General features: G+C 42.6%; 1 protein-coding gene and 1 long non-coding RNA gene across 3 annotated transcripts in view; one reads left to right on the top strand and one right to left on the bottom strand.

Annotated features, from left to right (window-relative positions):
- The window catches only part of CACNG3 (calcium voltage-gated channel auxiliary subunit gamma 3), an 84001-nt gene extending 56634 nt beyond the window's left edge, over positions 1-27367 (bottom strand). The window contains exon 1 of the mRNA XM_032603896.1: positions 26501-27367. Coding sequence (XP_032459787.1) covers positions 26501-26711 — 211 coding nt within the window. The 5' untranslated portion in view covers positions 26712-27367. The remainder of the gene's footprint in view (positions 1-26500) is intronic.
- Positions 13409-20262, top strand: LOC116739539. Of its 2 annotated transcripts, XR_004345617.1 has the most exons (4): positions 13409-13631; positions 16789-16915; positions 17586-17790; positions 19406-20262. It is a non-coding gene; the product is annotated as an uncharacterized LOC116739539 (long non-coding RNA). The 2 variants fall into 2 exon arrangements; XR_004345616.1 differs by lacking the exon at positions 19406-20262 and having other exon boundaries at positions 17586-18371.
- Positions 27368-27934: the final 567 nt, after the last annotated feature.

The raw sequence follows: 27934 nt of genomic DNA, 5'->3' as shown, positions 1-27934 counted from the left end.
ATGAAAGTGATGCCCACACAACCCAGAAGATGAAGGGATGAAGACGGGTGGGATGGAATCGTTCCTTCTTCCAAAGGCCTGGCCTTCTGTACAGCAGCATGACACTACCTTTGGAAATGGTCCAAGAAGCTGAATGTTTCAATTTGAATAACTTCACTACCAAAGGAAGGGCTTCTAAGGAATCTGAAAGACCTGGGTTCAAATCCCAGCACCCACACTTACTAGTTGGGCACCCTTTAAAAGTCACTTAACCTTTTGGGGCCTCAGTTTTCTCATCTGTAGAAGGGGATAATCAAAGGATCTACCTGCTGGGTTGTTGTTAGGATTAAATGAGAGGACAAACCAAGCTCTTGACATAGGACCTACTCATAGCCGATGTTCAACAAACAGTAGCTATCATCACCATCACCACCGCCGCCACCACCATTTCTAGCTCTGCAGTCCTAGCAAGATGATCCTGACTCTGCCAAGTTTCATTTTTCTCCTTTATACAATGGGAATAATGATGCCTATTTCACAGAGTTGAGTTAGTGTTTATCAAGTTCCAAGACAGTGCTCAACACACAGGTCCTCAAAGTTGGATTCATTTTCCTTCTGCCCTTATTAGCCTTCAGCCTTACTATAAAACATCATTGTATTTAATTATCGAGAATCAATATCTGCCCAGCATAATGCAGGTTCCCTCAGGACCTGTAAACCAAGAGGCATGGGCATTGACCGGTCCCCAATGAGATGATGCTCTAACAGGTAAGACAAGATGCTGAGTGGGGGCTTCCCTGGTGATGCAGTGGTTAAGATTCCACCTGCCAATGCAGGGGACACGGGTTAAAGCCCTGACCCGGGAAGATCCCACATGCCGCAGAGCAACTAAGCCCATGCGCCACAACTACTGAGCCTGTGCTCGAGAGCCCGCATGCCACAACTACTGAGTCCACGTGCCACAACTACTAAAGCCCACGCGCCCAGAGCCTGAGCTCCTCAAGGGAAGCCGTTGCAATGAGAAGTCCACGCACCACAATGAAGAGTGGCCCCTGCTCGCCGCAACTAGAGAAAGCTGCACGCAGCAACGAAGACCCAATGCAGCCAAAAATAAATAAATAAATTTATATATATATAAATAGTGCTGAGTGGAATGGTTCTGCTGCCCGGGAGACCAGGAGACTTCGAGAGTCTCATAAAATTTGCTCAAGGGTAGATAGCAGGTTGGTTTCCAAACCAGGTCATTCTGACTCCGGAGCCTATACTTTTAACCATGACTATCTTTTGGCTATCGTGAGAGAATGGAGAGAGGTCAAAGTTTCCCAGTTTCTTTCAGTTGCTTCAGTTTTCTGTTTTGAGAAAGAAAAAGAAAGAGAGTGGGGACGGGAGGGTAGAAGAGAGAAGAGAGAGAGGAGGAACAGAAAGCTGGCTTTGGAGTTGTGTGCAGGACAAACAAACGTGTCCACCTAGTATTCTGGGAGCCCACTTGCTCACTCAGCTCCCTCTGAATAGGAAGCCCTACCTGGATGTCGGGCTCACTGCTGTGTACCTCATCCCCATCAGGAGGCAGGGCTTGGCCTGTTCAAGGCGAATGTCAAAGCTCCCTTTGTTTAACGTTTGCTCACAAACGTCATTTTGGGGCTCTGATAAAACAGTCTCAGCAATGGCTTGAAAGAAATCCCACATGGTTGAGAGCACAGATCTTGGAGCCATGCAGAACTAGAGTCAGATCCCAGCTACACCACCTACTAGATGTGTGACCTTGAGTCAGTGACTTCAACTTTCTAGGCCTCAGATTCCATTTCTGGAAATTGAGGATGGTAATGAACAGTATCTCTCTCTTCCATGGCAGCGAGAGTGAAATGAAAGATGTCCACTTAAGGCACTGGCTGATTACATGGAAAATGCTCAGTAAATGGCATTGTTGTTGTTTTGACTGGTCTCAGAGCAGTGCCCCCTGAAGGCTGGCATGGAGATGGCAACAGCCAGTGCTACAGACAACTCAGGGCTATTTGTGTATCCAACCCAATCTAGAGAGTCTCCTTTCAAAGCAAAAGTCTTTGAATTTGTGTGTGTGGGTGGGCGGTCTTTTATTTTTAATAATTACCTGATAACCAATCCCCCCCTTGCTATAATCTATCAAGATAATAATCTGTCAATATCTATTAAGATTATAAGACCCTATCTCTATTGATCCCAGCAATCTCACTTTTGGGTAATCTAAAGTAGAAATAAAAACACCAGTACAAAAAAAAAAAAAAAAAAAAAAAAAAAAAAAAAAACACCAGTACATAAGGACATATGCATAAGAATGACCAAAACCAAAACAAAACAAAACTGGAAACAAGGTGAATGTCCGTCAATGGGGAACTGGTTGAATACACTGAAGTGATTCCATTCTGTGGAATATTATTTAGCTATTAAAAAGATCGGGTTAGATCTGTGTCTATTGACCTGGAATGACATCCATAATATACTGAGGGAGAAAAAGCAAGTGGCGGATAACATCTCCAGTGTGATCCAGTTTTTAAAATCCAACAATGTCCCCTCCCTTGTGCATGTATGTGTGTGTTTTGAGGGTGACGAAGATGTGGAGAAAACACAGCTAGCTGTTAACATTGGCTACTTTGGAGTGGGGCGGCGTGGGGACAGGGTGGGAACTGAGCAGGGTATATTACTTCTTTTTCTGTTTTTGGATAGTTTCACCGGTTACAGTAAACACGTTACTCTTGTAATTTTTGAAGAGGGAACTTTGTGTTTGCAGATGTAAGAAAAAAAATAATGGTGTGAGGTAACCCTGTGAGATCACATAACTAAGAAAGTATTTTCTTCACAGCCTAAGCACCTGAGGAAAGGGGCCACATCTTTTCAGCTTTGTACGTCTAAGACCAGCAAGGTGCCTTCCTTACCCAGAGAAAATACTCAGTGAGTGTGAAATATATGAGTGAATAACATTTACTCAGCCAGCATTAGGGGCTCTAGCTTCTCAGTGAGCTCACTGAACTTGAAGTGAGTTTATACTCAGATGAATCTTCTGATTATGACTTTGCTTAGCTAATTCTTTACCACAGAGCTACGTTTTTGAACTTTTCCTTTTCAATGGTTTTATCCATGACTCTGTGAGAATTGCAGTGGCAAGCTAGTCAATCACATTGGCAGGGAACTTAGCTGGGAACTCTAGTGCCTTTGCTGGATGAGAGTTGGGATCCCCAAAAGGACTTCTTCGCATTAAAACCTGCCAACCTGAACAAGAGGAAACTTTAAATCTGGGTTAAAAAGTCCCAAGAGCAAAAACATGTTGCTTGAAATGCATTTGGCTAGCTGCCTTCAAATAGCTTTTCCCAGCTTCTTAAAAAATACATAAAAAACCAGAAAGAGATGAAAACTCAAAGCTTAAAAATTAAAGACTGAAAGACAACTCAATGGCACAATCTTGGAAGAAACAACACCAACTATAAATGCAGTTGGAGACAAAATGATAAAATAGAGAAGAAAAAAGATAGACTTGGAAGAACATAATCTTTAAGCAATCACACTGTTCAACTCTATACCAAAACATTTATATGTTCCTATGAAGTGAATGATTTTCGAGGAAACAAAAACGACTCCAGAAAAAAGCCTGTTATAGACAAATAATACATGAAAGAAGTTGTCAAATAACTGTTTTCAAAAGGCCCCAGGCCCAGAGGGTTTTACATGAGAATTTCCATGTTGTTGAATCTATTTCAGAGCAGAGAAAATCATTTTATCAAACTACTACAGCTCTGATATCAAAACAACACAAATAGCATATCGAAGGCAGACTACAGATAAATTTTATTGACAAAATATAGAGAAAAGTCCTAAATTACATAGTAGCAGACCTGTATCAGCATTATATTATCAAAAATAAAATGTAGCCCTAAAGGATTTATTACAAAAATGAAAGATACTTTGTACTGTGAAAGGTATTAACACATCTTATCCTATTAACAAACCAAAGAAGAAAAAGCATGAAATCTGGGTAGATATCCAAAAATGTAAACCTCCATACCCACTTAAGATTCTTAGTTAGCTAGACATTGATAGAAACCTTCCTAGCATGATAAAGAAAACCTTTCTAAACCAATAGCAAACACCATGCTTCTTGGTGAAATCCTGAAGAGGAGGATTAGGGGAGCAGGAATCACCCTAGGAGTTTGCTAAAATGCAGATTACTGGGACTTCTCTGGTGGTCCAGTGGCTAAGACTCCACACTCTCAATGCAGGGGGTCTGGGTTTGATCCCTGGTCAGGGTCCCTCATGCCACAACGAAGATCCCGCATGCCGCAACGAAGCTCCCACGTGCCGCAACTAAGACCCGGCGCAGCCAAATAAATAAATATATTTTCTTAAATGAAGATTACTGGGTTTGCATAAGTTCTGGGATTTATACCTAGGTCTGTAACCACACTTTGAGAAACACTGTCCATAAGCATCACAATTATAGTTAGGAACAAGGCAAAGGTGGTTTTTAAGCACCACCACTGTTGACCACCATTCTCTAAGGCTCAGTCAAAGAAAAGAGAGTAGGAAGAAAATAAGTTCTATCTATTATTTGCAGATGATATGATTTTTTACCTGGAAATCCAAATGAAATTAATTACTATGCAACTGGCACCAATAAGAAAGTTCAAGCAGCTTTTATAAATAGATAATTACAGATCGATAGCTTCCTCACATACCAGTAATACGAAATATATAGAAAATATCCTGGAAAACATACCCATTAACATTAGCAACCAGGAATATAACAGCTACCTAAAAATAATACACCCAATCAATGCACAGGCTTGAATGAGGAAAATGGCCCAAGTTTTCTAAAAGACATAAAAGGAAACATTAATACACGGGAGATTTATTATGTTTTTAAATGAGGAAGATTCAATATTCTGAAGATGTCTATTGTGCCCAAATAACTCTATTAATTAAACTTTTATTAATGTTCCATTTCTCTGGCAAGTTGACAGAATGGTCAGAAAATTCACTAGGAAAATCAAAAGAACTAAGAACATGTTGGTAAAGAAGCATATTAAGGAAGCACATAGTAAGGAAGCACTTCTGGTATTAAGAATCTTAAAACCTATGGTATTAATTCAAACAAGTATGACAGAACCTCAGAAATAGAAGTATAGATTAAAGAATAGAAAGTCAGATACAGATCTATTATGTGTGTGTGTGAATTTAATCAAAGAAAAAGGTCATAATTCAATCCAATGTGGATGAACTATTTCATAAATAGCTTAATTTGTGGTTTAAATATTGAGGGCAACTTCGTGTCCAAGTTCTTGAGATTCTCATATCTGCCAACAATGAAAGACAGAAGGAAATTAACATGGTGGTAGCTGAGGGGTAAAGTACACAGGACTAGCCTGCATTGGGCTCCATACGAGTCTCCAGGCCCGTGTGGCTTCTTAAACATTTAATAAACTCATAGGCTACATTATTACAGGGTCAGAAAGGACGGATGTAGGATTTTAGTCCCCATTCCATTATTTACTTGATGTTTGACCTAGAGCAAATCGCTCAATTAACCTGAACCTCAATTTTCTCATCAGAAAATGGGGATAATGCACACAGGTCCTGACTCATTCATAAAGCTGTGAGGGAAAATGAAATCATATACGAAAGCCCTCTGTAACTGTGAAATGTTGAACAACAGTGGACATCTGGTAACCCTATTCTAATTTAGGCTGGTGTCACAGCACAGGGGTTAGGAGCCCAGGCTGTGGTGAGAAGCTGCCCGGGTTTGCTGCATTGTGGCTTCATCATCTACCATCTGTGGGATTTGGAGAAGGTTCCTTCACCTTTCTGTACCTTGGTTTTTTCATTTACCAGCTGTGGATCCTTGGGCAAGTTACTTAACCTCACTGTATTTTGGCTTTCCTCATCATTAAAAGGGTAATAACAATAGTACCTACCCCAAGGTTTGTTCCAGGTAGCAAATGAAAAAGCATGCATACTGCTTAGACCAGTGACTGACATGTAGTAACTGATGCTTGTTGTTTATCGTCATAATTATCTCTGGGGATCTATGCCTCTCCTACTCCAAGGTTGGAGCCCATAGGCCAGTCCGCCCTTTGGGACCCCTCATCTACAGTGATTGGTTCAGTAATAGACATAGACCTAATCAGAGCCAGTGAAATACTATGAGACTTATATTTGCTGGGAAAGAAACTTATATTCTTCTGTTGAATTCAAGCAGAGAAGCATATAGCCCTGAGAGCTGCTGTTAAGTATCTGTATCTCCGAGTCTCTCATCCATTACTCTGAAGTGGAGTCAACAAGAGAGGAAGCAGGGGAAAGAATGGTGAGAGAAATAGTGTATTTGTGAATTTGACACATCAAGTCATACCTTTACTGTCCAGGTTTGTGAGCCAATAGACTCAGTCTCTCTCTCGCTCATCTGTCTCTACCTCTCTATCTCTTTTTCTCTCTCATTCTTTAAGTCAGCTAGAATTGGGTTTTCTGTCACTTGCAATTGAATAAATTTTAGGTGATACAGCAGTATTATTATACTATTATGACATCAAACAGAATGTCCCCCGATTCTCCAGAACGGGACAGATTGGGTCTTGTTAACATAAACTCTGCACTTCACACATTTTTCATCCTCAGTGTGTGGTCACACAGTTATGAATGACAATCTTTTATCCAAATGATGGGCCTTTAAAAGATAAAAACCACACTGCCTTTTTCCACTCCTGGTTGAGAGCACAGTGCTAGAGACAAGTCAAGAGCTTCAAGCTCATGACCTTCAAACAGCAGCCCCAGGGCTGGAATGGAAATTAAGCAGAAACCAGCATTTCAAATTTCAAAAGGTCACCATTTATGAAAATATCCTTTAATGTTCACCCCAAACCAGATGATAAGTCAGAAATGGAAGGAGGGGGGCTGAAACAATGGTTACGCACAACTTGCTTTCCACGACCCAGTAAACTCTATTTGTGCCCAATTAGACTGGCCGTGACCTCCTGAAGTTGCGTTCAGACTTTTAACGTCAGTTAATCTGTCACACCAAACCTCATCTAATGACCTGTCACTAGGTGTCCCTATTAGAATTAACAGAGTTTGGAATGTACATGTTTGTTTTCTGATCAAAAAGCATAGCTACATATATGGGGAAGCAATTAGACAAGACATCTCTTATGAGTTCTGGATCAGTGTATCCAATGGCCCTCTTAACACCCGCACTTGAATATTAGATGAGAAGCTAGAAATTCAACATGTTCAAAACCAAACTCCCCAACTCCCCCTACAAACTTTCCATCAGTAAGAGGCATCACTGCCCATCCAAAGGTGAAGCCAGGAACACAAGAGTCCCCTGACTTTATTTTTCTTCACCCTTGACAAACAACAAACAGGAACTTCTCTGGATTCCAGCTTTTACACACCTCCCAAAGTGATGGCCAATGTCTCCATCAGCACGGCCATCTCCCTAACAAGGGAATCCGTCATTGCTCCTGGATTATTGTATTAAAGCCTCTCAACTGGTCTTCAAATATTCCCCTTCTATTCGCCCATCCACAGTCCACACTCCATCTGCAATGAGCCTCAAAAATGAAAACTTTATCATGTCAGATTTTTTAACTACCATTTTAAACTTTCTAAAGGATTCCTGTTGCCCCCCAGGATAAAGTCTGACCTAACACACTTTCCACGGATCTGCATGACTTGGCCCCTGCCATTCTCTGCACTCACCCCACCTATGAATGTATACTTTTCTACAGCCATTACTGAGTGTTTTAGCTCCCCTATTATGCCATGCTCACTTCAGCCTCCAGGCATCCATATGTGCTGTTCTCTCTTCCTGGAACACTACCTCATCCCTTCATTTCTCTAACTCACATTCATCCTTCAGTTCTTGTGAGAGTTGTAGTTTTTATTTTGGAAAATTCTTAGTCCAGGGATGCAGCATGGTGGTTAAGGGGAAAGACTATGCAGTCATATCATTTGAGTTCAAATTCTGTCTCTGCACATTAGCTAGCTGTGTGACTTTGGGCCAGTTACTTAACCTCTCTGTGCCTAAGTTTTCTTATCTGTAAAATGGTGAAGATAAGCATTGTTAAATGGGTTAAATGTGATCATGTAAATGACTTAGCATAGTGGCTGGTACATAAACTGTCAGACAATGTTAGGTATTTTCATTATTTTACATGCCATACAAGGATGCTTCCAAAGGCTCTGTCTTTGGTTCCATTCTCTTCTTTTTCACAGCCTTATTGGAGGCTCTTGTTCTCATTCTCTTATTCTCTACCCTTTGCCACTGATGATTTGCAAATGTGTATTTCCAAATCAAACTTCTTTCCAAACTTCTAGAGTCTCTCACTGAGATTATTGCAGTAGCACTCACCACCCTCCTCTTGCGGCTTATCTCCCTATTCCACTCTTACATCTCTCAAATCTGTTTCCACGTGGCACCTGACTATAATTTTTAAAACGTCAGTTCAGATCACATCATTCCTCTGCTTAAAACCCTCCAATGGCTTCCCATTATCTTTCAACCAGGGCTATCAACCCCGGCTCTGTTGACATGTGGGACTAGAAAATTCCATTGCGGTGGCTTTCCTGTGCGTTGCAGAATGTTTAGCAACATCCCTGATGCTCCTAGGTGCCAGGAGTACTCCCCAATGCCCCTACCAAGTTGTGACCACCAAAAATGTTGCCAGATGTTGCCAAATGTCCCATGGGAGGCAAAATTATCCCATACTGAGAACCACCACTTAGCCTAAATTCTTGATATCTTATGGTAATTGTCCAGGTCATTCCTGCTCATCCTGAGGACCAGACTGGAGTCAGTTCCACTCAAACCACATGGACAGAGGATCGAGTGATAGGGTGACATAGTAACCCAAAAAGAAAATCAGAGTGCTGTTACCAGAAGAAGGGGGATAGATGTGGGGCTGACAACAACACACAAACAGGAGCAGACATTCCTGGCAGCATCCCCAAGCCTCCCTTCTATTTCCCATTTCTCTGTGTTTCCCAGTGCCTAGCAGTGGGACTGGGCATGAGAAATGTTTGTTCAGTGGCTGCCCCAATAGTCCCTTCCATTCCCTAAACTTTTCATCTTCACACTCAGTCTCTCTAACTGATCATTTGAGGTAGAAGGTAGACAATTTGTAAATTTAAACCCCTATCCACCAAAAACTTGAGGACTCACAGCTCAGTTTCCCTACCCTCTGCTTTGTCTCACATGTAAGGAATCTCACCACAAATCCAGAGCTTTGACCTCTTTGTAGGGACATAGCTAATCTTTGTCGGTGTTTGTGAACAAAGACACAGGACACGGTGAATCCTTCAGGTCCTGTCAGACTTGATACCAGCAGGGCTGCATTTTAATCCAAGACACCTCTTTCAGCACCTGCCGAAATCTCACGTTGCCTCTTACATTCTAGTGATGGGGGAACAATGGCTGAGCTTAGCTGCAACTAAAGAAAACTCAAAAACAGAGAGATGGGAACCCACCAAGGGACTGTGTTTCAGCTCCCAGTGGAGAAGAAAAGACAGAACTAGAAGGAAATCTTCTGATAGAAGTATGAAAATGGCTTCTTTAGTTTCTCTCCTCAACCTCTTGAAGTTTGTCAACAGAGTGAAAATTCAGCTGTAGAGAGATTCTCCAGTTTTGGGGTCTCAGGACTCCTTTACACTTGTGCAAATTATTGAGATGTTTCTATGGGTTAAATCTAACAATACTTACTGTGTTGGAAAACAAAACTCAAAAAATTTTTAAATATTTAGTTTTAAATCATTTGAAAATAACGATAGACCCGATAGCATGTTAACATACGTAACATATTTATGCGAAAAATAGCTATATTCTCTAAAAAAAAAAAAGCGAGAAGAGTGGCATTTGGCTTTACATTTTTGCAAATCTCTTTAGCATCTGGCTTAATAAGAAGGCAGATAAATTCTCATATGTGCTTCTGCATTTGACCTGCTGCCAAATGTTTTGTTGAGGTATATGAAGAAAACCTAGCCTCATACAAATATGTGGTTGACAAAGATAGATGAATCTGAATAGCCTTTGAAGATAATTGAGGAGAGTCTCCTTTGATATTACACCAACACTCGACAAGCAGTAGTTTCTTAACAGCCAGTTGCAATGTGGAGTTTGAAACCATATTCATTAACTTTTTATGCTCTAGTACGTTAAAATCCCTTGCTCTTTCTAATTCTGCATCTTGAATGAATCTTTTACCCAGGGATCATTTTTAACATCATGCATCGGTCATTTGGAAAATATCAACTGAGTCATACAGATCTTCCAAACCTGGCACATTACACAGTAGAAAAAAAATTACATTCACTCATGGGGGCAGATAGGAGCCAAATTGTAATTTTTACTTGAAACCTTGAATTTTTCCCTTGGCAATAAATACTGTCAGTTGTTCCGTTGAAATGACAGGCTCGCTTAGCTCATTTTCGAGAAAATGTCTGCCAAATACCCAAGCCTGAATAACCATAATTTGCCTGTCAGTTGTCCTTTCAAGTTAATATGGTGTTTCATGGGAAAAAAGCAGCTAGTTCAGCTCGCAACTCGGTTGCACGAGTGCCTTTGCTGGAGACCCACGGTGGCCTTTGGTTTACGACGGAAGTGCTTTACGTGTCTTTCCCATTTTGTTACATACAAAGTTCAGGATTTAATAAAATTAATACCTTTTTGCTGCTTCACCAGGGATGTTTCAAAGTGAAATTAGCGCTTTCTTTCACTGTGAGTGAGTGGTGGTGGTGATGAATACGACGAGAGCTAGAACCATTTGGTTCCATTGCTGTTATTCATGCTCAGGCTCCAGGAGTGTTACCCACCATTGTTTTTGCATCATCTGTGCAAGTGTCAACATAGTGAAAAAGGCAAATCACATCTTATTAACACTATGCAATAGTTTTGACTTTGCAGACCCCCATGAAATGGTGTTGGGAGGCTTCCCTTACTCCTGGGCTTAACAGAACACATTTTGAGAACACTGGGCTATGACATCAGCATTAAGGACATCAGTTTTCAGATTTAAAAGACCTGGGGTTGAATCTTCCCTCTACCACCACTCACTAGTTATGAGAATTTGGACAGTTACTTCTCTGAGTTCCATTTGCTCATTGGCAAAATGGGTATAATACCCCACAGGGCTCTTGAGAGGACCAAGTGAGATAATGCATACAAGCACTCAGTATGCTCTTGCTACAGTTATTTACTGAGTGCTAATTGTTCCCCAGTGTGGCTCAGCTGGGGGATATTCTAGAATACATGTTCCCTAAGGTTTTGACCACCTTCATCAACGAGTATGAAAGGAATCGGGCCGAAGATATATCACCAAAGATCGTGAATCTTGTTTCCTGGTAAGGTCTCTATCAGCTATGTCACTGGCTTTGCCTCAGGGAAGCAAAGACTTGTGAAGCTTCTCGGGGACTCACAGAACAGTGGTATCCATGGCCGGGATGAATCCTTGCTGTTGGCAGATTCTGTCTGATCTGTTTATCACAGGAAGATGGTAAAAACCAACACCAAATTAGTACTTACGTGTGCCAGGCACTGCTCTAAGTGCTGTGCAAAGAATAACTCATTAAATCCCTATAACAACCTTATGAGTAATAATCCCCTTTTTATAGATGAGGAAATTGAGACACAGAGAGATTAGGTAATGCATCCAAAATCACACAACTGTATGTGGTTGACCTGGGATTTGAGGCCAAGCAATCTGACTATATAGGCTGAGTTCTTAACTACTACACTGCACTGAGGAAGCAGGACAAAAAGGGAGGGAGGAGTGATTTTTCCAAAAGGTTCCTTTCCCCACCACAGGGCTTATGTTTAAAAAGCCTAATTTTGCTCTAAATGACCTGTTAAAAAAACCCTTTGAATCAGTCAGAAACACCAGGAAAAATGAAAACTGTACAAAGCAAACACATGTCATGATTCTGAACAACTAGTCAAGTGTTAGAAAGGAGACTCCATCTTTGAATGACTCAGAGATTTCAGTGACGTTGAAACCAGAAAGGAAAACATGTAATCCTAGAAAACAACTTAGCTTTGCATCAGACACCGTCTACATAATCATAATAATGTTCAGTGGTTTTCAAACTCCAGAATCAATCTATAGCTCCAGCATGGAAGACATTAGCATATTTATAGAATAGAATGCAAAAGGAGTGAATCTTGACCATGAAGAAGTAAAAATATAACCAAGAGACATGGGTAGGTGTGTGTGGTGGGGGAGGGTATGTGGACGTCCTCGTTCTACAAAGTGGGAAGCTAAGACATTCTACCCAAGGTGGTTCGAAAAAGAAATGAAGATTAATGTTATTTTTAGAAATTGGAAAGGTAATCAATACAGAGGGTGGAGTGAGTTAGCTAAATCCTCACCTATTATGGCAGGAAGTCAATAGATTATAAATCAAGAAATAGAAGATAAACATATTATTTAGAGATGTGGATGTAACCACCAGAGGAAATGAATCAGAAATGGTTCTTAAAAAAAAAAAAAGCTTGCTCTGAGGAGTAGGATTTGGAGCAGGGAGGGGTGAACCCCCTTGAGGTAGATGCTTGTCATTAAAAGCCCTTCCATATGATTTGATTTTTAAAAATAGTGTGCGTGATTAAATGTCTTAATAAATTGTAAGATACTTTTTTAAAGCTTTTGAGTAAATTATGAGTAATTTGACCTGGAAGAGAAAAACATACGCTTCCTAATCTCCTTGACAGAGTAGAGCAGAAAAACAGGGAAATGATATATATTAGAGATTCACCAAACTGGGAGTAGCAGTGGTTCTGGGGGTTAGGGGATGAAACCTTGCCTTGTCTATTTTACTTTAAAAGTTGGTATTAAGAATATGTTTTTGTATTACTTTTATGTTAAGAGAGTTTTAATTAAGAAAATACAGTAGGAAAAACATGCCACTCAAAAACATGACAAAAATCAAATATCCAGGATTGTCTGTAAAACAAAACAAAAATACAGTTCAAAAACTTAAAAAAGAGAGAGAAATGTGTCATCACTCAGTTTGTCTCCATGGATCTCTAGAGGTAGGCTGTTTTCCTGTTCTCTTTCCCTTCTGCTTAAGGATAAGAAGCCAGGGGCTCTGAATTCATGTCCACTCCAGCCCCCAACACATGGGAGAGGTCAGTTCTCCTCTGTGTGCTCTACACAAGCCCTCCTCATGCATTCGGCAAATGTGTTCTGAGCACCTATTGTAGGCCAGGCACCTTGGGGACGCACAAGCCCTAAGAGAACATTTCTGTGATGATGAGTCCCCCTGACTAATCCAGGACCCCCTGCCTTATGCACCACGAGCATTCCGCACTGTTCACCTGGGTGCACTCAGCTTCTTCCCTACATAATTGTGAACTTACCAAAGATGGGACCGTGTCTACTTTATTCTCTGCTGAATCCTTGGCGCCTAGCACAGTGTCTGGCACACAGTAGGTGCTAAATAAGCCCTCATAGAGCAGGAGGACCAGGTTGGAGCCCCCCTCAAGTGCAAACCACTTACTTCACAGCTCCTATTGCCTCTCCAGACTGAGAAGAGGGACCAGCATGGGAGAAGATGCCAGCTTGAGAGGGAGAAGAGCGTGAATCTGTGAGTCAGGAGGAGGTTGCCCTACAGGAATGATGACTCCAAGAGCTTTGTAAGATCTGGTAAGCATTAGAAACTTCCACGTCATTGTCCTTTCGTTTAAACCCCATTTCCCCATAATGAGAAACACAATACTGAAGACAGTAAGGGGCCATGGCTTGTTTTCAGGGGAAGAAGGAAGGCAATGCTGAAGAGATGCTATTCCACTGTGCCCAGTCTTAGAGAAGTGTGAGGGCGAGGTGAGGCAAAATCTTTATCGATTAGGGCTGAAGTTCTTGCCCGGGGGAAGCAAGGAAGGTCACAGGACAAACTGCTCTTTCTATCAAGCAGCAAATAATGCAGGTGAGGAGAAGACTCAGACATGGCAAATTCAAGAACACGTCATTCCTGGGATTAAACTCTTCCAAAGGCTTCCAGTTCACTCTAAGTCCAAGTTCTTACAGCTTCCTTTTGGCCTCAACACCCTCACCTATTCTCTTTTCCTCCTCACTCATTCTGTTCGACCTCACTGGCTTCCTTGCTCCTTAAACACCCCAGGCACCTCCCCACCTCAGGGCCTTTGTACTTGCTGTTCCTTCTGCCTGGAAGGAATGCTCTTCCCACCTGGCTTGGTTCTTTACCTCTTTCAGATTTGGGGTTAAATGTCACCTTCTCAGGGAAGCCAAACTTGACCACACTGTTTAAAATTTCATCCTCCTTCCCCTCCCCAGTACTTCTGCCTACTTTAAGAGAGTTTGGAGAAAGTCCATGGTCTTGGGCTAGGGCTCTCCATTTCCTATGCTCAGCCCCAGGGACTCCAACTGGAAAATCATCGCTGGGGGTGGCCCAGATTGAATTTTCCTTGGTTCGGACCTTATTATCTCTTAGAATCCAACCCCTGCCATTTTCCCACTGCTCAGAGCTAAGCCATCACTCACCACAGAGTAAAACAGCAGAAAAGAGCAATTATTATGCTGTGCAGCAGACCTTTGACTCAGATTAACATCATTGCCTCTTGATTTGATCTTTTTATTTTTCTCTAAACACTTAGGGCATTTTGATTGCAAGCCAGATTCATCTCTGGTGAAAAGTAATATTTTGAAAAACCAGGACTTACTTGATAGTACATGTTTTAAGACATTTTAAGCTGATAAACAGCTAATTGGTTCTGCTGTCCTGTGATTTGCAAAGGGTCAAAATGATTTGTTGTAAATATGCATCTGTATTAACTGCTCAATGCCAGAATCAATTTCCACAGGTGACAGTAGAATTTTGTAATAGATGAGGTGATGGAAGGCACCTCAACAGTTACCCGTGAGTTTCTGAATCACTTTAATTTAGCAGGTAGGTATTATTGTGTTCCAAGGCAGCTATGCATGATACTGAATACCATATGCTGTGGAATACAGAGTGGTGGAAATTCCACTTCCTAAACAATGCAGGTATCCAAATATATACAGAATCCGAAGCACAAAGGATAGAAACAGTGCCTGCCAGATCTGTGCACAATATATCCCACACAACATGTATTTTCTTTTTTCCTTCCCCAAGTTTGCACCCAGGGTATTGAGGGAATTTTTAACTGAGACTGTTAAACTACTCTGGTTCATTTCTGAGGGGGAAAAAAAAGTGATGGACAAACAATGTTGAGATCTTCAAGTCATACTTGCTCAAAATACAGGCTGCTGAATTACCATCCATTGTGGCAGGGATTATAGGATAAATTATTTTAAAAGTAGTTTGTAAGCACATAATGGCAGAACAATGATGGTTAGGGATTAGCACGGATTCACTAAGAGAAGCTCAAGGTAATTAAATTACCTGCTCACAAGCAATAAATTCAACGTATATTTCTTAAGAATCGACTATGTGCCAGGCTCTTGTTCTAGATTAGTGGTTCAGGGAAATGTGGCGGATAAAGAGTATTTGGATGGCAAAACATATGTGATAGTAGTTCTTACAACATGCAGGTTAAAATGTGGATAGATGGTGTTAAGTCATGCTGCCCCGAGCTCATCTCAGCTGCCCGTTTCTAGCCTACTCAGGCCCAAGGTCACTAAGAACCAGACGTGGTGGTACACTCGTCTATTCCGTGTCTCGTGTGGGTTGGGTGCTCTTCCAAGATGTTTTTGGCCTTGGCTGCTGCATGAGAATCAGGCTGCAGAGCCCTAAGTGTGAGAATTATCCAACCCAGAAAACTTGACTCCTGCCTGACACAGAGTATAAAGCTCAAAGAAGTCAAATGAATGATGTACCCAAGTCTAGTCCTCAGGAAGTGGGACAGCCACGAACATAATGGCACCCTCAAGTCTGCAAACACCCCAAATCCAATGTAGAAGACGCAAGAATCTCCAATAGTCTGCTCACCTGCGTCTAGTTAGACTCTGGAAAAGAAACACTGTTCTTCCAAATGATTGGTGTTGCCTTTTACTTTTTATTTACATTTGATCCAGAGGTGGTGTTTCTTCACAACCTACTGCTGTAACGTCTAAATCTTGCTAGCTTTACCATATCTGTTCCTTGACCTTGCTTTCTGGATGTGGAATAAAAATTGACAAAGGCTGGGTTAATTATTTTTCACAATAGTTCCAGTCGTTGAATGGTTCAGAGCCGGTGACTGACATCAAACTCTCCTGGATATAGGAGTGGGCAGGTTGGAAAAACCCAGCCCACCAGCCCTGGGCAGTGCAGTGTGTGGTGATTAAGGTGAAGCTTCTGGTTCAAGTCCAGCCCTGCCACCACCTAGCAGGTGATCTTTAATTCTCTAAGCCTCAGTCTCCTTATTGGTGGAACAGCCCTGCTAGTTGTACACTGGGCTATTATGAGAATCAGTTGCATCTCTTTATACTAGTGTTTATCCAAGCAAGTAGAGTACAGTAATGAAAGACGGCATAGGGCAGGGTTGGAAACCCAGCTCTGCCTCTTACTAACTACACGCCCTCTGCGTCCCCGTTCCTTCATCTGTAAAATGGGGATAATAATAATGTCTACCTTATGAATAAGGCACAAGGAGTAAATGACGTTTGTCGAGTGCTCACGTAGAACAGTGCTTGGCATAGAGTATGTGTCTGTTAAATAAATAAATGCTCAGGAGTTAGCCCAGAAATGAACGTGCAATCTGCCCCAGTAATTGTAGCATGGCACACAGAAGGTGTTCATTAAGTGTCAGCTAGTTATTATTTTACTATTTCCTTGGCACCTCTTCCTCGGGTTCTCATGACCCATTCTCTCTTTCTGCAGCTTCCTTAGATGCAACCCCCAGGATCCATATTATCATCTCACCTGCTTACCGATCCCAGGAGGAAGGGCAGATCTACCCTGGAAGCAGGCCCTCTTGTGCAAACCCAGGAAGTAGCCCACAGATGATGTAAGGAACTTACTTGTAAGGAACTGTCTTAAGCCAGAGAGCTTCTAGTGCCAGACTTTTCTGTTCATCTGCATTATTTTAGAGCAAGCCTCAGTAGACCATCAAAATGGTATTTAAATCCTGAATTCTTTCTCCTCCTTCATCTCTGTTTTTGTTTCTAGTTTTCTTTTTTTTTTCTTTTCAGTTTTCACAGGTTCCTCTCTTCCTTGCCCCATAATGTTAATGTTACTTAGGGTTCTGTCAGTTTCCCTCTTTGTGGTCATTGGGGTTTCTGTGGCACTTCTTGTGTGCTTCCACGTCTTCAATTACCATCTATGCTTGGATGATCCTAAGTGTCAACCCAGGTTTCATCTCTGTCCTAAACTCTGTATTAGTGATTCTTAACACTTATGGAGGATGAGACTCTTTCTATAAAAGTGCCCGTTCACATCATATTTTTCATGAAGTTTCACAATCATATGAACCTCATCTGTGGAACTATATGGATGAGTACCTCTGAGTAGACTCCCAATACCAGCCGCCTGTTGTGGACCTCAATTTCTTCACCCTCACCCACCCCGTAACCATGTCTGATAGAGTTTACCTTCAATCTGTCTCTAGGGTCTTTTTTTTTTTCATTGTCATCAGAACACAGGTTACCAAAGCTTTCTTCTCTTGTCTACCCCAACAGATATTGTTCCCTGTGTACCTAGCCAGGGGCTGCCTTCCCTAGAGACCATCAGAGGGGAAGATCTCATTGACTTTCTTTCAACCTCTCCATGGCTCAGAAAGAGGACAAGGACTGTCTGGGCAAAGAACTAAGTGAGAGTTCTTCAGGAAAGAAAAGAGAACCCAACAGAATACCTGATCTGAAGAGTCTATGATAAAGGCAAAAGGTATAAGAAAAAAAGAAAGCAATTCAACATTCTTGGGAAAACAAAGGGTACTTCTAGAAATAAAATGTTATTATCGATTCCTGCAATGAGATATAGCAGGGATTGGCTAACTTTACTTTTTCTGTAAAGGGCCAGACAGTAAATATTTTAGCCTTTGCAGATCAAGTAGCAAAATCAAGGATACTATGTAGATATTAATACAACAGTAGAGAAAACAAATTTCCATAGTTTTTAAATTGACAACATTCAGAATTATAGATGCTGAAATTTGAATTTCTTATCATTTTTATGTGTCATGAAATACTTTGAGATGTTATTTAATTTTTTCTACCATTTGAAAACGTACAATGTATTCTCAGCTTGTGGGTTGCACAAAAACAGGCAATGGGCCAAATCTGGCCAATGGACTGTAGTTTGCCAACCCCTGAGAGGTAATTACCTATCACAGTGCACACACATCATTAAATTTTCAACTTTTAGAATTTTAGAGACAAAGCATGATGACATATATCCGTTTATTGATAAGTCTCAACTAAGTGGTATATAAACAGGCACTTGTTTTATTTTGGCTTTCAGCTGTGTTATGTCCAATCCCTCATTTTCTTAATGATATCTTGGGCCGATTTCATAACTTTACAGTCACTTTTGGTTGTTAAAACTTCCAATTGCATATCTGATTGCAAAGCTGTATCCCTACTCCTCCCTCTTTTATTTTATTTTTCTCACTGTATTTATTTATTTATTACTCCTCCCTCTCTTAGAAGGGAATACCTTTAATATGTTGTGGCAGAGAACAAGAAGGAAAAAAAAGGCCAGAAGTGCCGCTTCACTTAGCTGGGTGAGGTTGCAAACCGTTACTGTTCATTGCTACTGTTCCTCCAGCTGACGTTAATGGTCAGTTTCTCTGCACACAGGAGTCTATATGTTGACTTTCCGCTGGAGGCACATGCATTTGTTATTGGAGGGCCCTGTGGGGTCTTCCCACTGCAACTTCCTTCCTGATGTGAGGTGCCTGAGTCTGGTCAGTCTTTTCCATCCCACCTTGGCTCCCATCACCGGCAACCCACAGCCCCCATGCTGCTGGGTCTGCAGTTGGCCCATACAGTACCTGTGAACATTTTTACAGGCTCTCCTCCCTTTGGGTGGACTCAGTTCTGGACCAACATGCATGGTTTGGGAAGCGGAGCATGAGCTGATTCTCAGCCCCTGCTTGACCCCTAGGCCAGGTAGCTCTGTGCAAGATAACACCTTCATGGGCTTCCCTGGTGGCGCAGTGGTTGGGAGTCCACCTGCCGATGCAGGGGACACGGGTTCGTGCCCCGGTCCGGGAAGATCCCACATGCCGCGGAGCGGCTGGGCCCGTGAGCCATGGCCGCTGAGCCTGCACGTCCGGAGCCTGTGCTCCGCGGCGGGAGAGGCCACAACAGTGAGAGGCCCGCGTACCGCAAAAAAAAAAAAAAAAAAAGACAACACCTTCATGAACATCATGTAGCCCTGTCTAGGGTCTTCTTGCCTAACAGGCTGCTCTCTTGGGTGGGATACTGACAAAATGGCTCAAGCTCTCAAGTATCCACCATAGATCCACTCAACTCAGAGACCTCTCCATTCTAAACAGGCAGACCTGCTGCCATGCCTTCTCTCAGCCCTGGTCTTGCCTCCCAGCTTCCTTGCTGAAATATGCACATGAGAAGATGAGCAGTTGTGCTGCCTAAGCTAATATCCAATCCAGGAATGAGATGCCAGTCTCTCTTTTTTCCAGCCACCCTCAATCTTTATGAATGATTCTTCTTGGAGCCACAGGTAAACTCACTGAGGAACTATAAGTAGTGGAAGAAAGGGTAGTGGTATAAGAAAGTGGACTTATCATTTGTCTTAGCAAATGGATCTTGTCTAAAATGCATGAATCAAGGACTACTGGTCAACATATTATTTAGAGGTATGAGGGAATGAAGGAACCACAAGACACAACTAAGAACTAAGGCAGAAAGAGATGAAAGTGCTTGCTACTTTTGCTTCCTCGTTGTATAGGTAAGGAAACTCATGCTCAGAGGTTTAGCAATTTCCAAAGTCTTGTAGACAGTAAATGGCAGATTCAGGTAAGAACCCAGTTCCACCTGACCTCAAAGCCCATCCTACTATCTGATATTCTTTGTGGCCGCACATAAATTGTTAAAGGCCCATTTGCTCCTACACTGAAAAAGTAGACTCTGGCAGGGTCATGGGATGAAGGAAAAGGAAAACGACCTTGGAGTTTTGTAGGCTTTTTTTAACCTTAGAAACCCACATGTCGGAGTATAATGTTCAAATCGTTAAAAACATAATTCTCATAAAATACACAGCGAGCTTATGTCAAGTTTTATTCATCAGTGAGGGAACCAGCAGAATGACAAAGCTGGCTCAAAGGAAGATGTTATGTACTTTTTTTTCAAAGAAAAAAATCTGAGGGTCTTCCCTGGTGAGTCAGTGGTTAAGAATCCATCTGCCAATGCAGGGGACATGGGTTCGAGCCCTGGTCCAGAAAGATCCTACATGCCGCGGAGCAACTAAGCCCATGCGCCACAACTAATGAGTCTGCGCTCTAGAGCCTGCAAGCCACAACTGCTGAGCCCGTGTGCCACAACTACTGAAGCCCGCGCTCCTAGAGCCCGTGCTCCGCAACAAGAGAAGTCTGAGAAGCCTGCGTACCGCAACGAAGAGTAGCCCCCCACTCGCCACAGCTAGAGAAAGCCCACGCAACAAAGGCCTAACGTAGCCAAAGATAAATAAAATTAAATCTTAAAAAAAAATCTGAAATAATATCGTTATGTTATATGTAAAACTGATTAATGTACTAGAGGGTGAGCAATAGTCCACAACATTTGAGGTTATCTCCTCTAATGAACAGAAATCATTTGTACCTCTACTGAACTAAAAAATATATGTGCATCTTCCCAAGTTTTCGACAAGTAAACATCTAACTATACAACTGGGCCTGAATCTATAATAAAAGCTAAGTCAAACAAAGGTACATTCCCCCGGAGAATTAGATGACCACTTAAGTAAGATTGTTAGATACTGCTCTATGACATTAAACATTAAAAGGACACACTCATCTTTTTGCCTGATTCTTGTTTTATTTTTTTCTTGATGTGTGCTGGTTACCCACACCAATCATCCATGCTAATAGCTTACATTAGTCACCCAACCTTGGATTGCCCGTCATTTGCCTTTATTCCAATCCAGAGATAACATCTCAAATAATTAAGCAAAAAAAAAAAAAAAAAGTATTTCCAAGCTATCTACTTTCCAAGATGGGTAGAATCCTAGGGTCAGAAGGCTGGGTTTGAGGTAGAAAAAAGAGGAATGCTTTCCATCAAGGATGACGCAACTAAGAGTAAGATTCAAAACTATTTAACCACAAGTAGGACACAGATGAGCCAATTAGAATGGATCCTTCCATAGGGCTGGAACATGATCGTGATGGCCCTGCTGGGCCAGGTTTTAACCTCTTACTTGGTGGATCTAGTGGATGTTTGAGAGGTTCCATGAAGGGCTTAGGGCTAGTGGTGGGGGTTTGGTGAGGGACTTGGACCAGTTGTTGTTTATCAACAGGGAGGGAAGTATTTCAACATTTTAACAAACTGTATGGCTATACAAACATGTTCTGGCTGAATATTAGTCATGCTCACACCTCAACCTCTGCCACCTTCCCCATCCTGACTTGCCCCCAAACACAGTCATGGTCATCCTGTCTTAAGACTTCAGCCCATTTCTCTCTTCTATCTGCCTCATGGGCTTTAGGGTCAAGGTAGAAGAGTGGAGAGAAAGGAATAAGGAGAAGGTCAGGAGTAGGGAAGAGAGTTAGAGTGTTCTAATGCATTCTGCACCCACGTCCAAGGGAAGGTGCAGCATTAAATCTAGGACAGGGGGAGCAGAAGTGACTACTTGGTACTGTTTCTAAGCTCTAGGGATATAGTAGTGCCCCAAACAGACAAGGATCCCTGTACTTATGGAGTTTATATTCTGCTGGGGGCAGATAGGAGATGTGAAAATTATGAGTTAATATGTGTGAAAGCACCTAGCATGGGCTTGGCACATAGAAAATACTTATGTCCTTATCCCAGCCTTGTCCTCAGCTGCGCCTTTGAAGCTTCCCTGAAGGCTTCTGAACACATAAATAAAGCTGGAACCCCATCTGGCTGAAAAAGTCAACCATCTGGAGATTTGGAAATATGGGGGAATTTCTAATGACTGGCTAATTTTTTTTTCAGTTTTTCAGCCAGATGTTTGATGTCATCCAGGCCCATCTGTAGCAGAAATAGCAGTTTATTGAACCTCTTTTTCATAATTTTAAGTTCCCTGTCCTAAAATCCTAAGTGGGCTTTCTTTTCTTAGTAGGCAACTTTTTAATGAATTGAATAAGTGATTATTGACTAATAAAGAGCAATTCAGGAATCAAAAATGAAAATATCAGAAATTTGGATTTAAAGGGGCTTTTAGATAATTTTCAGGGCTCAAAAGGCAGCCCTAGGGTCAAATTCAGCCATAAAGTGAGTTTGGCTTGGCTGGCACTGCATGTTTAAAAAGTTAAACTAGTTGCCCACATTTTAAAAATCAGGAGATTTAACATCTAGCTTTTTAAAATTTGGAATATTGGGCCAAGTTTGGTATACATTTCCCCAGAGTAAAGATCGACTCAAGCCACACAGTAATTATTTCCGATGTGCCACAGTCCGCACCACTCTCTGTTGCCCACACACTGAGACCAAGTTTCAGTTACCTTATATCTTCTCAAACACACTCTTACTCCTTCCCCCACCCCAACATAACTGAGGTAAGAGGACTGTGAAATGTTTGTTTCACACTTTACATTACCTGCCAAGTCCACAGGGACCTTTGGATTTGTTACTTCCTAATCTTATCTGAAGCTCTCATTTTAGAACTGGGTAAACTGAGGTCCAAAGGAGGAAATAACGTACACAATTCACATAGCTATCAGTGACAGAAATGTGATTAGCACCCAGGGTTCCTTGCTACTAGGCCAGTGGTCTTTCCATGATCTAAACACATCACTTTGATTATAACTAGGACTTCAAGAGGTTTCTTAATGAGAGAATCACATATTGAACATGTTCTCATTCAAATTCACGCACCACCATTGAAAGCACGCAGCAGGTAGGGGCACTGCTTTGTGAATGCCTTGCGTGCTTTCCAGCTAACGAGTCAGGCATTCGTTCTGGCTTCTCATTGTGGGTGTCTCTACATAGGTCGATTGTGTTTTCATTCAAAGAGTGTCCTTTGCTGCCTCTGAGTTTTTGCCTGTCTGGTGGCTCCTGCCCCCCTGCAGAGGCTGCACAGGCATGCTGAGTGTTCTGGGATCTGGGACTTCTGAATGGAAAAACCCATGTGTCAGGGCATTCTCACAAGCTAATATTTGTACCAGTAGCAACCTATCCACTAGTGCATGAATTAATGCTCCCTAGCAAGTGTTCAGTGAAGCAACATGGCTTAGGTGAAGTAGTGTCTGCTGAGTGTAGGTATGTGACCTTGGGCAAGTTACATAACTTCTCCTGGCCTCAGTTTTCTCATCTGTAAAATGAGGCTAATACTTTTACCTGCATCATTGAACGCCTTTGAAGATGAAAGTTATTTTTTCAAAATTCTTAGCACAATCCTAGCACATAATAAGTGCTAAATATAAATGACTTTCTGGTGAGTTATAGAAATGAAAACTGGAAATATCTCTTCTCTCACTTGAGAGACGTGATCCTTCCTAACACACATGGTCATTCCCAGACCCATTGTAAATGCTCAGCATGTGTTGCCTTTAATATTGTAATTGCTTGGAGGAATTTTAGAAAATTAAGATTCCAAGTGATCCACCACTGACCCATGGAGGCAAAGAACCTAGTTGTGGGGGCCTGATAATCTATTTTTTAAATCTCCCCATATGATTCTGTTGACTAGTTAAGACTGGAAACAACTGATGTAGTTTTCTTATACTTGAATATCTTTGGTGGTAGACAACTCATAACTTCTGAAAGCTCCCCATGCCATATTAGATAGTTACTTATATTGAGGTAAACCCTGTTTTCCTTCTAGCTACCACTTCTAAGCCCTTGAGGCCACATAGAACATTTTGAATCTTTTTCCATATGACGGCCCCTCAGATAGTTGCAGACAGCTGTCATGATCCCTTTGGAGCATTCTCTTCTTTGTATGAAATAGCCACATTTTCCTCATGACTCTTAAAAAAGTATGGATGCCCGCCCCCCACCGCCCCAGTTATCCTTTAACACTTAAAGGACCAGAAAAATGAGGATGCTAAGGCTTTGGGAGACAGGACTACTGAGCAGGAGATGCTGTACACCTTCATTCCAGCAGAGGATGGATGCTGCCTACTGCATGTGTCTTCCATGCAGAAAAGCAGAGGGTTCCTGCAAATTCCTTGAACACTTGATATGTTCATTACATGAGGGAAAATCTTGGCTTCAGATTTCAGCCAGGCCTATCTAGGTGTTGAGTATATGGGTGTACACATAGCTAAAATTTTATTGTGATTCATTAAAGTTTATGCATCTTACTGTATTAATACTTCGAAATGTAAAAAAAAAAAAAAAATAGCTGGGCCAAATTGCATGGAGACTGCAGGAAATTTTCTCAGAAGAATTCACCTGACCAAGAACATACCTTAGATTAATCTAATTTCTTCTTGATTCAAATTCTCACTTCTCCCACTAAGCCCACAGAATACCTGGGTGGGGTTCCAATTCCTTGTACAAACTGTGGGTGTAGGAGATGATGTTGGAGAAAAGAGAAACCATCAGTTGAGAAATTCTGAGCAAGGATTCAGGAATTTCAGGCCCTAAGAGGGGAGGTCAAAATTGGTGATTAGTTTTGAATTCCCAGGTTTAGGTCAAGGGGGCAGAAGAACTGGGAATAACTGACACTTGATCTACGTATGTGCCATTTCTGGATTGGGAGGCACCTCAGATTTTTTATGCCAACCCTGGAACCATGTAAGCATCGAAACATCCACCAAATCTCAACTTTATAAATGATGACTCAATTCTTTATTGTTAACATAGGAAAGGGAATTATGATATTTCCTTAAGGTAACTGACTTCACCATATCTGAGCACAAATAATCACAGATATTAGATTTTTGTCAATGTTTAGAAAAGAATTTCCATCACTACCTTGTATACAATGAGAGCTTTGCATAGTGCTAATTCATGACCACCTATTCCAAATTAATTATTTACCAGACTAATATACTGAGGGTTGGATGGGTAAATGTCTTAGCCAAGGTCACACAGATAGTTTGCAGCATTACCCAGGTCTTCAGACATCAAATACAGTAATCCTTGTTGCATTTAAAGTAGTCCTTTCCTACCTGGGCTTCCCACCAGTTGCAAATTTGCAATGGAAAGAGAATCAACTCTAGTAGTGCTACAGTCAGGAGAGCAGTTGTTCAGAGTGTCAGAACATGGGAGGAAGGCCAGGCAGTGATGCAACATTACACTAGCAAGTGATGTAATAGCATGATTTCCTAAGCAATTTACATAAATGCAACTTCTCAAGAAGCCCTGACGAATGCCAGCCAGTAGGAATGCAGGCATGGAGAACCAATGGCAGGCAGGGGAGGAGAGCACATAGGAAACACAGATTTCCTTGCTCATCACTATGACAAGCTTCACAGATCCCTCAGAAGCCTGAGAAAACTCCCTTCTGCCCCTCTAATCCAGGGCCTTCCCTCAGGCACATAGGCTCTAAAGAGATCTGGTTTCCTTCTCTATTTTTCTGTTTACTCCTACTGACATGCAGGCATTGCCCAATGATGCTAGGAGTGACTCCTGGTGTACTGGAAGCAAGTTTAGTAGTGAGACAGGCTACCTAAGAGCTTGACATTCTAAAATTGGTCTGTCCTCTTCATTATAATTTAGAATGAATCCTCAATTTTTTGAATGAGAAGTGGTATGCTGTGATTCTCAGAGAATCAATCTTATGCAAATGTCATAGAGATATATTTGTTGGGTTTGCAGATGCTTTAGGAAAGAAGACAGGTGGACACCAAATACCAAGACTTCAGTTTTGGTTTTTCATCCCAAATGGAGATGTATTAATAAGTGTGTGTGTGTGTGTGTGTGTGTTTAGAGGTTCATATGTGTTAGTCTGGAACTTGTTGGCAATGGAAGTTCATGAAAATATCTAGTTAGACCAAACTCAGAAGAAACTGATAAGACTATGTTGAGAAGGAAATAGCGCAGAGTGTGCCAGGCTAGGTCAGAATCTCTCTCTCTCTCTCTCTCTCTCTCTCTCTCCCCCCTCCCCCTTCCCTCCTTTTCTCTTCCTTCACCTCTCCCCCACTGAAATGCAACTTAAGCAGAGCCAAAGACCCCATCTCAAGCCAGAGATCAAAGCAAAGCAGTTCACAATATACCCAGAGATTTTAGATTTGAAGACATTTTCTCCACTGCAGAAGCTGCCTAGAGTGCCACAAAATCTCATCTCATGAAGCTTATACCAAAAACAATCAACAAGACCCAACCCTTTTATCCCACACAGGATTAGTCTTGCTTGGAACAATCTGGACGTCTGCACATTCTCGGCAATAATTTGAACTATCTCTCTTTCCCCATCACTGCCTCCATCTCCCCAACGACACATTGGAATAGCAGAATATCAGAAACTGGATTATTTAGGGCCATTGAGAGGAATTTGTAAATACCTTCTAGGCAGCAGGTCCTCCACAGCCCTGAATGGGTCATTACTTCTTCATTCTTCCTGCTGGTTTCATTATCACTTGTAGATTTAGTCCTGCACACACCTCTGGAATATAACCAGTAGTCCGTGCCCACTGCAATGGTCATTAAACTAAAAGCTGCGAAGGCTCCCACAGTAGTGATCAACATCTGGATTCCTCTGTCACACATCCTCATACTTCTTCATGGTACTCTAGATGGCTGGGGGTTGGAGAGGGAGGTTCAATGCCAGAGGGGAAAATCGCTCTGCAGCTGGGTAACCTAGGACAGGCCCTTCCAAAAATTCAGGTCTCCTTGTGTCAGCATCCACAGGGACTTTGGGAAAGCTGGGATTTCCTGTCTGGAGCTCTCTCCAGTTCCCTGGGTCGCCTATGGCCCTCGGAAGGGTGCAGGCTCCAGGAGGTTGGTCCACATCACTGCTGCCTTCTGAGGGTCCCTGGGTTCCTTTCATTCCTCAGGAGCTTGGTGAGCATGAGGGTCCGTGCAGGGCATGGCTCTGGAGCCTGGAGCTGCCAGCTCGGTTTGAGATGCGCCTGGTTCCTCACAGCCCCGGGAGACTCAAGGCAAAGAAATCCAGAGAGGTCTGTGTGTGTGTGTGTGTGTGTGTGCGTGCGTGCGTGTGTGTGCGAGCGCGTGTGCTGGGGGTGAGGGCGGATGGCAAAAAATAGCGCTGCTGGGAGGCGAGTCTCTGAGAAGAGTGTTCATTGCTTCCCCAGCCTCCCAGGAAAGCTCTCCGCCAGCTCCCGACACCCCCGCTCAAACTGGAGAAAAGACAGTCCCGGGGCGGGGGCCGAGAGGTTGCATTGGAGGGCAAAGGTCTGCGGTGCTGAAGGGACAGCTCCCCGCCTGTTGCCCCGCCTCCGCCTTCTTAACGCCCAGTTTTAAGCCCGTGGTGCTGAAGGGACAGCTCCTCCGCTGCGGCTGCACCCTCCGCCTTTCCAGCGCCCGGGCTAGAGACCTGGGGTACTGAAGGGTCTGTCTTCTCCCCGCCCTTCCCAGGCCAGCCAGCCTGCTCGGCTCTGCCTAGTCAACCCACGCTCCGCGCAAAGTTTCGGGAGACCAGGGCAGTCAGCGCCCCGGCTCCGTAGCGCTGCAGCACGACCCTGATCCTCCTCTCCCGCTCCCGGAAGGGTTAAGGAAAGGGGAAAGGGAAAGGAGCCCGCAGCGCACTCTGGCGCTCTCGCCGCCCCCACCCGACGCGGCATTCCCCCCCACCCCCCCACCCCCAAGGAGCCAGGCAAGTTTGCCTTTTGCTGCGGGCGCCGCTGGAGCCCATCGGGGAAGACCGAGTCTTCTTAAAGGGGCCAGCGATTCCGGGCGACGGTTCTATGGCTCACTTGGGCGGGCAAAAAGTGTTGTCATAGGCACATCTGTGGATAGTCTGTCTCAATTTGGTTCCC

This window comes from Phocoena sinus, chromosome 15, assembly GCF_008692025.1.
Source record: "Phocoena sinus isolate mPhoSin1 chromosome 15, mPhoSin1.pri, whole genome shotgun sequence".
NCBI classification, from domain to species: domain Eukaryota; kingdom Metazoa; phylum Chordata; class Mammalia; order Artiodactyla; family Phocoenidae; genus Phocoena; species Phocoena sinus.
Note: the sequence above shows the minus strand (reverse complement) of the source record. Positions and strands in the feature narration are given on the sequence as shown.